Source organism: Podarcis gaigeae, assembly GCF_964106915.1.
Source record: "Podarcis gaigeae genome assembly, chromosome: 1".
Taxonomy (NCBI): domain Eukaryota; kingdom Metazoa; phylum Chordata; class Lepidosauria; order Squamata; family Lacertidae; genus Podarcis; species Podarcis gaigeae.
The window spans coordinates 80,509,862-80,526,871 of record NC_139678.1 but is presented as its reverse complement, the minus strand read 5'-3'; the positions used below and the strand labels follow the sequence as shown (position 1 = coordinate 80,526,871).

Genomic DNA, 17,010 nt, shown 5'->3' with positions numbered 1-17,010 from the left:
TTCACCAAAGTTCCTATGGTTTGAATCTTGGAAGTTCTGCTTAGATCATTTGAATGTGAACCTTGTGTAAAACAACAACATCATATGATAATTGTAGATAGACGTAGAAAGTATATACCGGTATATATTGGTGCTTACTACAAGAGTGCTATGAGAAGCAAATCCTGACTGTGATGCATATAGTAGAAATGAGATTATTTAGGTGTTGCTCATTTTCTTAATTGCTTAAGAGAACAATTAAATAAGATCAAGTCTGAGGTGCATTGACAGCAGCAATGAGTGCGCTCTCTCTCTCTCTCTCTCTCTCTCTCTCTCTCTCTCTCTCTCTCTCAATACTCCTGGGACAGCAACAGAATCAAGATGCCGGAGGATAAGGAAATGGAGTAGCTCAAAATTATCAAAAATGTTAGGCCTGATTGAGACTTATTATAGATCATGTTCAGGTCCTTCTTAAACTATATTATTAGTGCTTGGTGAAGTCATCAGGATGGATTATAAATTGAGATGTAGGCAGGCAGGACTGAGGAGAACTAAGATGCTGTGGACATCAGGGAGATATCCCCCCCTCCTTGTACCTACTCTTGCCAAATTGTTCTACGAAGAACAGAGGAAGTACTACTGGTGTGAATCAGGAAGCTAAGCTATTTATTCCTGAATAGAAATGGAGCCACTTTCAGCTGTCAAATCTGTTGCAAATTTTTCAGCTGAGAAAGGCTCTCTGGTTTATGTGGAAGGCTTGAGTTCCTACTGCTAGATTTAGTAGGCATACCCTTCAAGGTACCTCAACTATGCTTCAAGCAGCAAAACCTCTCCTAGGCCTGATAGTCTCTTGGAACCTGTTCAGACAATGAAGAGGACATTGTGGACAAGTGATGTTCATTTTCAAAAAGAAACTCAATACCAGTACAACCAACCTGGATGTTTAGAACAGGGTAGTGACTCCACCCATGAAGCAGTACAAAAACCACCAGTTTTTCAAGGACATATTCTGCGGGCAAAGGCCATATAGACAAGTGCTGTATGCTTTGACTTATGGAGTTGAGAATTACGGTATATTGTAGGGATTAATTTGAAATTCATCACCAGAGTTTGTGAGTAGGAAAGACTATATGCATAGGCCCCGACTGCAATGTTGCCATTAACAAGCTTCTGAGAAAAGGAAGCACTAGAGAAGCACCTGGCCATTAAATATCCAGAAATATTCAGGGGGACTTGCCAAAGGATGATCTGGGCTGGCTTCAGCACGTGCCTTCGGCATGTATGCCTGTGGCAGCTGTGCCTGGAAGCAAGCAAGGGCTGACTGAAAACCACAGCTGCCACTTGCTGCAAGGGCATGAGAATAGGCTCTTTAGACATTGAATTTGAATGGAGCTGCTATGCAAGCTGGGTTTGGGCGACTCACAGAGCAATCTGTTGTATCAGTTCTAGTGTTTCACAAAGGGGTATAGGGAGATCTCTTCATAAGCTGTGGGGAGCTGGGGGTGAAGTATAAAAAAAATTCTGTTTATGTGATGTTCAGGCTAGAGGAAGTTTTTGAACATTTGCTTGGGTGAGCAGAGTGCTGGGTGAAGAGAATTATTGTACAGCTGCTGTCCACAGAAAAATGAATCACTCCTTATGGCCAAATGAGTTAGCATAATTACTGTTTCTGGGTGGATAAATTATGGACCTTACAGTCTGATATTCAGATTTAGACTAGGAACGCTCTTGAATTTTGTCTAGTATTCCAGTGTGACACTGGTATCTGAGATGACTGATGCCAGTGGCAAAATGAATTATATAACTCAGAAGCTCTTTGAATATCCAGCCCAAGGTGCTTGCAGGCAAAATATTACTTGTAGGATTCCCTCCAGCTGTGAATGCATTCCCATTTCTATTCTAGGAGAAGTCTGTTATTACGGCCACAAAAGTATGACATGAATCTGTGAAGATCTCCTCCCCTGCTATTCATTAATGGGATCTTCTGCTGAATCGAAAGTCTTCTATAAACAGAAGGAGCTCTTCCACTTGTAGAAGGCTTATATCCAAGCCAATGGATTCAAAAGTCTCAGTGTCTAATTGCAGTCATAAAAATAGCTGATAGCAAGATTTTAGATTATGTGCATCATGCTTTGGTTCATAATGCTAAAACTGATACATTTTATAACTGATGTGGCTAACCTTTCTGTTGCAAATCCCATAACCTAACACCTTGCAGACATATGGGTAAGAATTTCTGCTTTAATAACATCATGGGCATACTATATATGCTGGTCTTGGAGAACCAATATCAAAAGCCTTCCTGTTGTCCTGTGGGTTTTTTGGTTGTGATTCAACATCCATTTCCATGCACAATCCTGTGAAGATATGACACCTTGTTTATCACACCTTGAAAGGTTAACATTTGACAAGTACCATACATATTTACTCTGAAGTGAGTCCTACCTCATTCAGTGGAGCTGACTTTCATGCAGGGATACATACATTTGTATGCTTATACTTCACTGTCAAAACTAGAAAAACTTGAATGTTTGTCATGTATGACAAACTTCAGCTTCCTGATTGAGTGGATCTCTTTCTTCAGAAGAATCATTCTGTAGAAAAATTGCCACCCACCCATTCAGGAAGCTCCACTTCATGGGTTTTGACAGGCTGTGTTACAGGCTGGAATTTGGGTCACAAGCACCATGTTGTAGCAGCTGACTCTCCAGAGGACTTACTGGACCAAAATGAACAAATTAAAAGGTGCCAATATGGATACGAATTCCAGAATTTTCTAAAAGTAGGTTAGCAGACTGGTCCGAGCATTCTTGCCAGGGAAACAGTTTGGGAATGCCAACCTAGCATCCATACTTATTTGCAAGTGCAAATGCAATTTAGAGTCTGAATACCTTATGATAGTTCATAGGACTGGCTTTATATTATGTCCCCAAACCCCAAATTCCCTTGCTTTTATCCTACGTGTAATATGGAATAAAGTTGCTTAGCTACCTGTTAGAGCTTCCACAGGCATCTAGAAAAGATCAGTAACCAATACAGAGCTCTGTAATAAGATTCCCACTAATCTTGTGAATTCGAATCCAGTGAGCATGGGTTTTACTCCACTTTCAGCTAATGCTCACCTCCCTTCATCTATAGCTGTGTTTCTTTTGATCCTCCTAATGCCTCTTTTAAACATTCAGGTGTTGCATCATCTGTAGCTCTGAATAGCAGTATCAAGAAAGTTTAGGAATCTGTATGTCCTTAGGGATAAATTCCAGAAGAATAGCCTTTTATCAGAATAATGACAACAAGCCCATGAGCATCTTTAAAAGTAACACATTTATTGTGGCATGACCGCCTCATCTTCATCATGTGCAAGGAAGTGCCACAATATTATTTTTGCTGGGCATGATCAAACAATCAAACCACCAAAGCATGAATAAGGAAATCATCCTGACAATTACTGCAGAATCTACCTAACCTCCATTTTTAAAAGAGCAAGTGTTTAGCTTTTAGTAGTTATATGAACATTTATAAGGGGGTTGGGAAGGGGAGACTCTCTGGCTTCTAAAGATTGCTAAATAGGCCTGTTTTCTAGTCCTGGAGTGATGAAAGTAACAAGACTAGGTTGCAAGTGATTTTTACCTAACCCATTTCATTTATTGTACAACATTGTGAATGTTTAGCCTTCCTCTCCTTTACTAAAGGCAGCATGAATGCACATGTGACTTTGTGGCTAGGCACCCCTCCTTTCATATAATAATGTAATTTTTAAAGGAATGAAGAATCCTGCACAAAATCCTCCTGTGGGTGGCATACATGTGGTCACTCCCCACGGCCTCTTCAGTGGGTACTGAGGACAGCCATACCAGATATACAGCAGCACTGGGTCATGCACCTAGAGGCTGCTTTCAGCTTTTGGAGGGCCCAGTTTGAATCTAAAAAAAAATCTGGATGGCCACATTAATCAGAGACTATGGCAGTCCACAAAAATGAATTTGGCTTGCCTTATGGCCATGGGTTGAAAACGAGACTTGGATAGCCAATATGGTGTAGGAGATAGAATGTCCAACTGAAAAGGGGAGCCCTGGGTTGAAATTAAACTTTAAAACTGGATCACTACCTAACCTATCACTCAGAGTGGCAGGGTACAAATGTGAGAAGTGTGTGGGGAAATTGTCTGAGATATCATTACAGCTATTCTGTTCTTGGAACAAGTGAACAGCCATATTTTTGTGATGGCTGGAAAAACCTTGCTTAATTGCTATTTGTTCTTCTGTTTCAGAAGGTGAGCATTGTGCCTGGTGATCCTCCCCTGACCCATTAGCCATGCCAGGGATTGTGGTATTCCGTCGTCGCTGGTCTGTAGGCAGTGATGACCTTGTTTTGCCAGCCATCTTTCTCTTTCTCCTTCATACCACTTGGTAAGTGAAAACATACACCTGAGCAGAAAGCTTCCATGACTCTACTAATGAGCAGTTTTTTGTTCTGTTTTGCTACTCTTTTTTCCAGTTATTGGTAGCATCCTGCTCCCCTATAAAAAGTGTCATTCAAAACGCTGCATTTTTAAAAAATCATTTCATAAAATGTATATGCTGCTTGTTTGTAGAAAAATCCTCAAAGTGGTTTTCAAAAAAGATAAAGCAATAAAATCATCACTAATCATTTATAACCATTGTTTAAAGCATAAAGTTGTAACCACAACAAAACAATTTAAAACTCATACAGACTTTCTAAACGTCTCATGTTAAAGCTCAGACTGTTGTCAGTAGGCACTGAAAAGAATACAGTAAAGGTATCAATTGGTGGGATTTCCCAAGTGTTGACTCATAACATCAGTCTTTTTTAGACTAATGCCATAATTCACATCATTAGAAAGGTAAGTTAATGCAGAATTTAATGCAACACACTGTGTTGAATTATCTTGATAAAACCATGGTAAAGTGTATTTCATACCTTCTTACCATTTCTGTTAATACTTTGTATAGAAAACTTTTGCCACAATTACAGCCCTACAATGGCATCCCATGGAATTATTATTATTATTATTATTATTATTATTATTATTATTATTATTATTTATTTCTTTTATTAGAGTTTATCTACTGCCCTATACCCAAAGTTCTCAGGGCAGTTCACAGAATAAAATCAAGATATAAAACCACAAAATACATAATAGAAATAAAAACAACAGCCCAATAGCCCCCCCCCCAAAAAACCCATTTTAAAAGCACATAGGATGTAAATCAGATCAACCAAAGGCCTAGTTAAAAAGGAACGTTTTTGTCTGCCGCCTAAAGGTGTATAATGAAGGTGCTAGGTAAACGCCCCTGGGGAGAGCATTCCACAGACGGGGAGCCACTGCAGAGAAGTCCCGTTCTCATGTTGCTACCCTCTGGACCTCTCGAGGAGGAGTCCCATGAAGAAGGGCCTCAGAAGATGATCTCAGGGTCCAAGTACGTTCAAATGGAAAGAGGCAGTCCTTGAGGTATTGCAGTCCTGGAATGAACCAAGGATGTTAGGTTGTCAGGTGTTATAATGTAAAACCAATATTGTGTGATTGCTTCTTATCAGTTGTTCCTTGGTTGCTTCTGACTAACAAGTTTCTTTATGGATAACTCAGCAGTGGTGTACTGGGGAATCTACATGTTGCCACACATCTTCCCAGAGGGCAAGCAAAGTGATGAAAGTTGTGACAGCTTATTGTTTTACCCTTTGTCATGTGGGCATACTCATGTATCATGTATAATAAAATCATTATGTAGGCAAGAATAGTAATACCATATTGACATTATAATCTTGATGTAGAGTTTACAGCACCGTGTGCCTGCCACATTTTCTTCTGCCCTCTAGTGACTACTGAAAGCATGTCCACGCCTTTACTATTCTCATTTAAAGACCTCCTGGTGACAGTGGAGAAGTAGACAGATCTGTCAAAAGGAATTTTCTCTCTCTCAGTTATAGAGGGACACAGAATGTGTTCTGGGATGCCATCCAGAAATCTGCATGTGGGCGAAAAAAACCCCCACTAGCTAAGCAGCAGCATTTTACTATCAAAGCAATCCCTAAACATATACCACAAATAAATGGATGGCATTAGTGGAACATTTGAAATTGGCTAAGTGTGATATTTGCCTGTAATCACAGAAACCCAGACCCAGGTGTATACTGAATATAATACTACTGATAGCATTCCTTTAGTGGCTGACTCTGGAAACTCTTGTCAAATTTGTTTCATTAAAAGTAACAAGATAATTACATTGTGAATAAAATGTTAAAACGGCTCGGATGCTTTTAGAGAGGATAACTGTTTTATTATGGGATGAGCTTTGATAGGCAAAAGCTCGTTTTATTAGATGTATGCAGTTGTGAATATGTTCAAAGCTAACTACTTATTTGTTTAGCGCATAAAATAAACTAACCACTTCATGGAAACATTAAAAAGACATTTTCACAGACCTGCAATCATAATATTGCTGTTGACATTCTTTGAATACTATTTTTTCATGTATATGGTACCTTGAGGTTTATCAAGGGAATATTGTATGTGCTTATGTGTGGCAGGTTCATAATCCTTTCTGTGGTGCTCTTTGGACTGGCATACAACCCCAATGAGACCTGCTCTCTCAACCTGGTGGACCACGGCAGAGGCTACCTGGGTATTCTGCTTAGCTGCATGATCGCAGAAGTCGCAATCATCTGGCTCAGCATGCGTGGCAGCATCTTGTACACAGAACCTCGGGATTCAATGCAATATGTCCTGTACGTCAGACTGGGTAAGAGACAGTGACCAAGGGATTTTACAAATTTTTGAACTTGATGCAACCATCTGTTATACACTCAAGGGATTCCCCTGTCAGCATACGGATAAGCAGACACAAAACACATTCTTTTTCAGCCATTTAAATACTCTGCTCATTTAGAATATACATACTGCAGAGGAGAATCTCTTTTCCAGAATTTCTGTCTTCATCCTTTCATTGGTAGCACCAAGGATGTTTTTTAGTCTAGAAGCATCCTCTGAATGTTAAGCAAAGGAAAGCCATTTATACAACTAGTTACTACGGATGTGGGAAATGCAGAGATAGAATTTTTGCCAGATGTCCCCACGACGCCTCATAAATTTACCCTACGTAAACTTTTGATTAGTTTAATTTTTTGGATCCCTGTCACCTCACTTTGTTAAATGACGCAAGACATCATTTCATTTGTCTGCTTTTTAGCATTTTACATTTGTAATAACTACATTTACCATGCCATCTTGCAGAAATGCCGACACTGCATGTAACAGTTGCCTTTCTCCATCTGCCTTGATACTTTTTTTCGTAGAAATCTAATTCATGCTTAGCATGCACACAACCAAACCTAAACCCACCTGCCATGCTTGAGCACATAAGTTTATTTCTCCCCTTGCTTGTACACATGTCCTAAAAAGTTTCCATTGATAACCCTCCTCTCTCACAAAATATTCTTTGTAGGTACTGGCTACTTAAAGGAATCTCTTCCACTGATGACGTGTGCATGGAATTTGCTTTGTCTTTTGAAGGACACATAACCTTTCCCTACAGTCTCCCTCAAGGCATCCTGATTCTCAAAGATGTTACCAGAAAAAAAGAAACAGGCATTGCTCACTCACAACATTTTTAACTGGCCTTCCATTCATATCATATAGAAATAACTAGGCTTCCTCTGCTCTAGATGGGTGTTTATTTTTGTTGTCTGAGACACATATTTTTATTAGAATTGTATAAGAAAACATTGCACACAGGAAGGGCATCAACCCAATTCTAAACACTGTGACATTGCTGCCTATTCTTGTTTAATTACTTCTTCACTGGATGTAATTTTTTGTAGGCATGGTTACTCCTTTTCTGAGCCTTGCTTAAATAAGTTTGTGAATCCAAATTAAAACTGAGCTGAAGTGGAGGGAGAGGGGAGGAAAGCAAATAAAATCCAAGACTCACCCTAGAAAGGTGTGCAAGAAGCTCTCTCTGTATAACAATGCTTTCAGTTTCTCATCTTAAAAGTGCTTGTATCCCATGCTACCTTGCAAGCAGCTTTTGCAGTTTCTGAATAACTTTCCTTAGTTGGTGGGTGGCAGCACTATTAGGAAATTAAATTACCGTATTTTTTCGCTCTATAAGACGCACCAGACCACAAGACGCACCTAGTTTTTGGAGGAGGAAAACAAGAAAACAAATATTCTGAATCTCAGAAGCCAGAACAGCAAGAGGGATCGCTGCGCAGTGAAAGCAGCAATCCCCCTTGCTGTTCTGGCTTCTGGGATAGCTGTGCAGCCTGCATTCGCTCCATAAGACGCACACACATCTCCTCTTACTTTTTAGAAGGGAAAAAGTGAGTCTTATAGAGCAAAAAATATGGTATTCCCTCCCTATTCAGAAAAAACAACTCTGTGCATAGAAAGGTTTTCATATTTTTCTCCTTTCCATGCCTTGAATTCATCCATTCAGTGAACATTAGTGGGTAGCCTTGCAGGGGCTGGAACCTCTTTTTTGTTTCGTTTCTTAATGTTACTTACAATATTTAATCAGTGAATATATAAAGTAGATGTTATCATTCTTTAGGGAAGCAAACTAGGAAAAGCCCTTTAAAAATCTGAAAAGTTCAGTTACAGGGATAGAGTGCTATCTCTCATCGCTGATGGTGTCGAAACTACTGGTCAGTAGCAGCAAAATATTGAGGATTGTAGGTAAATATGATGACCTCAAAAAAGAGAGGCACCAGTTTGAAGAAGAAAACATGGGGCTTTTCTCCACAGCATGAGCTGCAGCTTCACATTTGTTACAAGAAAAAGGTTCTCACGTTACTTCTGTAGAGATCATGGAGCATTTAGGAGTGGCTTCTCACTGTCGTGCCACTGGATCTAACTTAACAGTGGCAAATTTATAAATAAATAATAAATTTTGGGGATTTTTTTTAAAAAGTAAGACACCCCCCTCCCCTTCTTGAATTGAGGTGCGTTGCTGAGATGGACCCTAGCACATTTTCTTCTTGAACTACTTTTTAAATGGCTACATGAGTATCCAAAAATACATCTTTTTTTTTAATCACTTAAAAAAAATCTTCCTGGACTGAAGAGAGGTAATGTGTGGCTCATCATGATCAATTTCTGTTACACATCTGCAACAGTTACACCAAAATATATACACATCTCTATTGCAGCTGTGCTGCTCACACTTTAGCTGTTTAGCTTGAAGTGTTGTGAAAACTTAGAAAACAGGTTTTTACCTGAGAATGGAGTGTGACATTCAAAAAAGAACATTTCAGCATTTTATTCAATCTTTTATTGATAAAAGGAATTATATGGGCGGGGGGAATTGAAATTACATGCTACAGGTAGCACCTCCAGTCACTGAAAGGTTTTGTTAGACTGTGTAAAATGTCACCTTTTGATATCTGAGAACTGAGCAATGCAGTATGATAGCAATTATGTCCTATAAATTAGATATGTAGCTTAATGGGTTTTTTCTTTTACTTTCTTGCAATAGTAACATGTTGTTGTTATCTGCCGTGCTCTGCTTCGAGTCATAGTAGGGATGGGTGAGCTCTCTCCAGTTAGCCTCAGAGTTCTTTCCCCAAAATGAAAAACAAACACCTGGGATAATTTTCTGAGGCAGTCTGAGGTTGGGAAAATCATAGAACCATAGAATTGTATGAGCTCAAGCTTGAAGAAATTCATCAGCATCTCAGGGTCCAAGATTCTGCTGTCTAGTCAATTAGTATACAATTTATATTTGTGCATTTTGCCTCCCCCTCTTTCACCCCATCCAATTTATTTATTTTTTTGCCAGAATCAAATGAAACTCATGTGTACCTTCCTGAGATTGCTAAAGCCAATGAGGAATTGAACTATATCATAGGTGCATTTCAGGAGAGAAATGGGGTTGGGGAATATTTACCGTACTTATTTACAACATTTATAATCCACCTTCACTAAGTGGTCCCAGGTTGGGGCACACATATAAAAATATTATGACATCAGATCTAAAATACATAGCATCATAAAACATTTAAGACAATTCTTTCAGCTGTTCTGTCATTTTAGTGGTTGGAGTGGAACAGAGGAAGATTTTATGTATAAAACTCTATTTCCTGTTGCTGTACTACGTATCTAGAAATATGTCCATATTCTTAGGAAAGTATTTGTTATAATGCTCAATGGGGATGAGGGAAAGATTTGTTTTTTGCTGAGAAATTTTTGGGTGCTTTCCTTGAGCATTCGTATAAAATGCTCCTAAATGTAATTCTTTTTATGAGTTTTCCTTGAAAAATGGGGGTGGGTGTGTTTAATTGAGCTTAGACAAAAATCTGGTTTTGCTTTGTGAGATAACAAATTGGAATGGATACATGAGAACTGCTAACAAGAAATACTGTGGTCGTCTCTGACATCTTTGAAACAAGGTATTCATTAGAATAATGCTGCTATTGTGCACTATGTTCTTATTGTTTCAGCCATCCTGGTGATTGAGTTTATCTATGCTATTGTGGGCATTGTTTGGTTAACCCAGTACTACAGCTCCTGCAATGATGTTACTGCCAAGAGTGTCACTTTGGGTGTGTATTTGAAGGTTTCTGCATGAATTCACTTTCTGCCTATATAAATGTACCCACCCTGAATGTTTTGCAGATAGACTTAACCATTGCACAAACTTCAATTAGTATGTATGGATGGAAGGACAGTAGCTGTTGTTTTACTGCCTGACTAGGTATTGTATGGATTTTTGCAATTGCTCTGGAAACCAGTGCAAGTCCTTACAAAAAAATCCAACAGTACATCTCTAACTACTGTTTTATCCATAATTTCTCTCACTCAATAATATCTGGTTTTGAGATCCCTGGTGTTACTTTGGATGCATGCCTTCACTTTGGTCAGTGAAATTCAGCTTGAGTGTGTTGCTTCAGAAAAAACAACCCATAAACACAAAGCTAACTCGCCAAGAGAGTCATAGATGACACTTCGGACCTGATCATTTGAATCTTCTTTGTTTTACCAGGAATGGTCGTCTGCAACTGGGTCGTCATTCTGAGTGTTTGCATCACTGTCCTGTGCGTCTTTGATCCAACAGGAAGAACTTTTGTCAAACTGCGAGCCACAAAGAGGAGGCAGCGTAACTTGAGGACGTACAACTTGAGGTAAGTCACAAAACAGCATTTCAACAAGATACAGTCTGGATTGTGTATATAATGTATCTAACTCAGAAGCTATTTTCCTTGATTTGTTTCATGATTGAAAAAACTGTGTAGTGACCTGATTAACTGATTTATATGGACTTTTTCTTTTTTCACCTAAGTATCCCTATTCTTCTGTTGCCACTCAAGGCAGTTTAAAAAGGAGCTCACAATGCAATATATGGACAGGGCTTGCTGTTTGCCAGTTGTTGGGGGGGGGGACACCCAGCTGAAGACCATTGCTTCCAACCACCAGCACCACTGTAACCTTGGGTTACATATGCTTCAGGTTACATACGCTTCAGGTTACAGACTCTGCTAGCCCAGAAATAGTGCTTCAGGTTAAGAACTTTGCTTCAGGATGAGAACAGAAATCGTGCAGCGGCGGCGCAGCAGCGGCAGGAGGCCCCATTAGGTAAAGTCGTGCTTCAGGTTAAGAACAGTTTCAGGTTAAGAACAGACCTCCAGAACGAATTAAGTACTTAACCCGAGGTACCACTGTATATACTAACAGTGATCCTAGTTCTCTGAGTGCTGGTCCTGATGTAGCTAAAATGACAACATACACACACAGGAGATACTGGGATGCATGGGGGCACCCTCAGGTTTGCTCATAGAATAATAATAATAATAATAATAATAATAATAATAATAATAATAATAATAATAATTTTTTAAAAAACATGCAGGGGGGAAACCCTAGGAGGCAACCTCCATTCACAGTCGCCCAGTGAGGACTGTGCATTATCAATAGGCATGGGATACTGAATGTTGTGGGGTTCAGAGTGGAGATAGAATTAGGTGGCTAGGATCCACACAGCAACATTTTGTTGCATGGTTGACTTGTGTGTATATATCGAAAACTCAGTTTTCTGACTGCCCAGTCCTTAGGTAGTCAAAACAGCACCATCCACAACAAGAGCGTGGAATATGAGATTTACCGAATTACAAAAATTCTGTAGAGGGGAAAAATCAGCAGGGGCAAAAAACCCCCCTGCAAAACTATGTAGTGCAGACTGAGCATGCTTGGTTGGTACTGGATACTGATTGACTGCTGGGTGAAAAAAAAAAAAAAAAAAAAAAAACTGGCAGGAGCAGGGATAGAATTGAATATCCTGAGCAGAAGCACTCTACACTGCTGAATTTTGTTATGGGTCCAACTTACGCTCCTCTCAGTCAAGGCTTGCAATTAAAAGTCAACTGTCTCATTTTTGGTTTTTGGTGAGATGAGACTGGAGGACATTCCTTAAAAGGGAACGATTCCTCCTACTGGACATGGCAGGCAGAGTCCCTAGCCTAGAGCCTTTTTGGCTCCCCTCCAGGGGGAGGAGTTCTCCCGCCTACCAGACTAATCCTGTTTGCAGTCAGTGGTAGTCAAGGTTGTTTTGTGTTCTTCAGAACCTTTACATTTTAGAGCCTTTCCTCTGTTACTGCAGGGTGGCCATACATCCGGAATTTCCCAGACATATCTGGAATACTGTAGTTGGTAGCAGTGTCTGGGCTGAAATCATCAAAAATGTCCGGGAAAATTCAGACGTATGGCAACCCATGTTGGCAGTGTCATTTTCACTGCTTTTCCATAAAAATAGTTCAAAAACGTCAATTTTTTATGTGATTTTGCAAAAACAGCTGAACAACTTTTCTGTCTGGATTTTCACTGTTTGAAATATGGCAACCCTAGTTATTGTGTCTGTCTTTTTGGTTTCTGTTCCTTTGTTCCTCTCCTGTTGGTGTGTGGAAGAAGGGGTGCTTTGTTTTTGTTGTCTTTTCTCTCCCTAGTTGCTTCCTGCCTCTCTTGTTTCCCACTGGCTTGTGTGTGTTTTCTTGATTCTTCCACCCAGTTCCTCTCTGTCTCTGGGTGTTTTGGGAGTAGGGGTGTAAGCCACACCAGTTTAGGGGCTAGAATGGCTAGCTGGGGTGCACCCTGTGTTCTCAGGCCATCAGTGGGACAAGAAAAGCATGGAGCAGCAGTTCTCACTGGTGGTTCATCTGCACCCAATCCCACATATCCTCATGTCATATGCAGTTGCAGAGAAGGAAGCTCCTGTACCTGCCACCTCCTCAGTGGGTGCTGAGAAGGCTTTCCCATCAGCTTCTCACAAGGCGGTTACTGTTCCTTTTCCATACATTTTTGACTCAGCTTAGAAAGCTGAGTGGGCCCATCCAAATAAGGCTAAACTGGTGTCTCGGGTTGCTAAGAAACATATTTTTGATGAGAAGATTATGCAACAGCTTCATTTTCTTGCTGTTGATCCACCCATGGCAGCTTTATATTCCTTGGCTGTGGTTCCTTCTAAAAAGGAAGTGGGACCCAAAGATTCCTGTGACAGATGGGTAGAGCAGGCTCTGTGTAGGAAATTTGAAGCTGGCTTTGTGATCTTTAGGGCTTCAGTTACAGTGTTTGCATTTGCCAGGCAGTTTTTATCTGGGTGGATGAGTTTGGGGCACGGGAGGATGGGCCCAAGCCCATCAAGGATGTTCTGAAAAAGATGTCTCATGCTTCCGCTTTAGCTGCAGATGCACCCATAAGATCCATAGCTTCCTCTACTGTTTTATGCTGTTTCATGCTGTGTAGGGCTTCGTCAGTGTGAGGTAGATTCACATTCTCAGGTGAAGCTGGTCAGCTTTCTATTCTGAGCTGTTTGGTGAGCTGCTTCAAGAACCTCTCACTCCCTTCTGCAAAGAAGGAGGAACACAAAGGACGGCAATTCCAAATTTATGTCTCTCCCCCCCGCCGCCATAATCCATTTGTAAACTCTTCCTTTCTGCATGTTGAAGGCACCGTTTGGAGGAAGGGCAGGCTAGCAGCTGGACCCGACGGCTCAAAGTTTTCCTCTGCTGCACACGAACAAAAGATTCCCAGTCAGTAAGTAGCACCTATCTTTTCATCACAAAGCAAATATCTGCTTTCTCAGACCATTACACTGAGAGATATCAATGGTAAATCTGCTTCATGTAATATTTTATAGAACTCTTATCTGGAGTTTAGTTAGCCAGTCCCCATGTGATTTGATGTGTACATAAATCTCCTGATTGCATGCTTAAGAGACCTGGAAACAGTTCAGACTGTTCAGTTGTATTATCTCTGAATATGCTGTGAACATGGTGGAAGGAGCCACGGCACTTTGGACTCCTGTTGGGATCTTCCACACATGGGTGCTGCACCTCTGGCACAAGTCACTCATGTCCTGTATAAGGAAATAATTACAAAGAACTGGTGCAGACATAAAGTTCCCAATTGTTTAATCATGGGTGAGGAGCTCAGAGTGAGACATTTGCAGTAGAGTAGAGGAAGAATCAACCCTTTCCCATTTGCATGGCTTCATATTTATGGCAATCAGATTGTAACTAAGCTATTTATGCAACTGCAAGAAAGAATAACTCTGTCCAGAATTTATTAAACCACTAAAACTAGCAAAGGACATAGAATGATGGACTCATTTTAAATGGACAGCACTTTCTTTTTAATGACCTGAAAAAGTGATGCGCTGTCAGATTATCAAGTATTACTTAGATTATTCTTCGATATGAAGAGTTGAGAATATTTTTTTCAAAGGGCATATGAAGATTGTATGTAACACAATGGTAGATGCAAATCAGATCAGTTATTAACATAATAACCCCATGTCAAGGAAGCCATGTCCTTATTTATTTACAACATTTGTAGGTTGCCATGACATAAAGATCTCTGGATTACTCAAAATAAATGACATCTCATCTAGTGGTCTGTTTCACTTGTACAAAAAATGTTTTTAAAAGGGCAGTCACCCAGTGTGTAAGAAGCAGATGCTGATGGTGATCAGGAGTTTTGTAGCATAGCTATGCCACTTGTCAGGTGCTGCAGAGCAATGGTGGTCAGTCACTGAAGGGTAAAACTTTTTATTATATTTAGAGGTATATATTTTTCTTACTAGACGAAGCAAATGAGCTCAAATAATTGTATGTAAGCCACTCTGGGAGACTTTTTGGCTATAAACAAATAAACAAACAATTTAAATATAAAGATGGATCTAAACTGAAAAGCATGGTTCCAAGGCATAATATTTAATATGTACTATTAAATTATGCAGGTCTTTTGTACATATCTAAAGTGTTTGCTGCAGAAACATGGTATAATATTTACCTAGAGCAAACATAATTGTTATGTTAAAGTGGAGTTGTCAAAACTACTATAGATTCTTTTGTATCTGATTTCCAGATTCTGGGGACAAATGGCAAGGGATGTCTGTCTTGATTGTGCATTACCTGTAAGCTTCCTAAAGTCTTCAGGCTGTGTTCTGTTGGAGACAGTAAAGTGGTCTAGGTGGACCTTTTGGTGAGAGTGATGCAGAGCATAGAGTGGTGAACTTAGGTCTGGGAGGTCTGCCTTGAAATCTATTATTCACCATAAAGTTTAATGAGTGTCCTTGAAGAAGCCACTGATCCCATTTGCATGTACCATAGCTTAGCATGAACATGCAAATATGTGGGTTCCCAGAGTGAAGAATAGCACTCCTTCCCCACTCTTGCTTACTATCTGTGACTAAACCTTGTTTGGTCTTTGTATTATGCTCCTTTAGGTATACTGGGCCTTGGCCCAGTATACCTGAAGGAGTGTCTCCATCCCCATCATTCAGCCCGGACACTGAAGTCCTCCTCCAAGGGTCTTCTTGCTCTTTGCAAGAAGTGAAGTGACAGGGAACCAGGCAGAGGGCCTTCTTGGTAGTGGCACCCGCCCTGTGGAATGCCCTCCCGCCAGATGTCAAGGAAATAAACTGCACAACTTTTAGAAGATATCTGAAAACAGCCTTGTATTGGAAAGTTTTTAATGTTTGATGTTTTACTATGTTTTCATAGGTACTGTTAGCCACCCAGAGTGGCAGGGGAATAAATGATAAAGTTGTTGTTATTGTTTGTTGTTTGTTGTTATACCTGTTCTTAGCATTGCCTGTGAACTGGGCTTCTATCTCTCAGCCTAGCCTACTTCATAAGGTTGTTATGATGATAAAATAAGGTAACCCTTTGTATGCCACCTTGAGTTCCTTAGAGGAAAAGTGTAATAAATCCTGCATAATTCTTTTCTTAGAAGAATAAATTAGAATGAGATGGGGAAGCCAGTTCTAACCTAGGTAACAAAGTGGATGTTTTGGAACAGCAGCTGAGAATTACGTTTTCAGTCCCAGTGATTGATACTAGCTCTTTGTCTTTTGCTTGTTACAAGTTCATTTATCATCTTCCCCTTTTGGGATTTTTCAGGATGCCTACTCTGAAATTGCATATCTCTTTGCTGAGTTTTTCCGAGATCTTGACATAGTCCCATCTGACATCATAGCAGGCCTGGTACTTCTGCGCCAACGACAGAGGGCGAAACGCAGTGCAGTGCTGGATGAAGTGAGTATGCAGACTGCTTTCTGTGCTTTTTCACTGCTGAAATACAGATGTTACTGGTATGTTTATCTGTCTTTTAATCACCTATTGTCATGTGTTTCAGAAGTGGGGAATCACTAAATCTTTGCCTGGCTGTCCCTAAGATATAACAGTCCGTCACCTCCCAGTGACCAATAGTGAAAAAATTGTAACATGCATTTTTCAGTGTTTCGTTGATAAACTTCACAAAAAGCTTGTGGGAAATCATGATTTTTAGGGATCAAAAACTTCAAGATGTTACAAAATTAGCAGTCCCAGGGTATAGTCTGAAGGCAACTGAGGCACCACCATTCTTCAGCTAAGCAGGTCTGGTCTGTGTCTGACTGGATTACCCCCTTGAATTCCATGATGGAAGAAAGGAGGGACAAAACTGAAATAACAATAATAAACAATTTTAAAATAGTGGTTAGTTTTTCATGTTTCTAGGGTTTAGAGTGGAGGTGTTAGAAAGAC

At 40.0% G+C, this 17,010-nt stretch overlaps 1 protein-coding gene across 14 annotated transcripts in view; it reads left to right on the top strand.

Annotated features, from left to right (window-relative positions):
• Positions 1-17,010, top strand: part of DAGLA (diacylglycerol lipase alpha) — an 89,786-nt gene that overhangs the window by 48,071 nt on the left and 24,705 nt on the right. For 12 of the 14 annotated variants that reach the window (XR_014555346.1, XM_083699095.1, XM_083699087.1 and 9 more), the window contains 6 exons: positions 4,247-4,385; positions 6,526-6,737; positions 10,435-10,536; positions 10,977-11,115; positions 13,930-14,017; positions 16,387-16,521. Coding sequence is in view for 13 of the 14 variants with exons in the window: in XM_083699095.1 (XP_083555221.1) it covers positions 4,291-4,385; positions 6,526-6,737; positions 10,435-10,536; positions 10,977-11,115; positions 13,930-14,017; positions 16,387-16,521 (771 nt within the window). In the remaining variant the exon portion in view is untranslated. The remainder of the gene's footprint in view (positions 1-4,246; positions 4,386-6,525; positions 6,738-10,434; positions 10,537-10,976; positions 11,116-13,929; positions 14,018-16,386; positions 16,522-17,010) is intronic. The other 2 variants (XM_083699088.1, XM_083699089.1) reach the window with 1 other exon arrangement.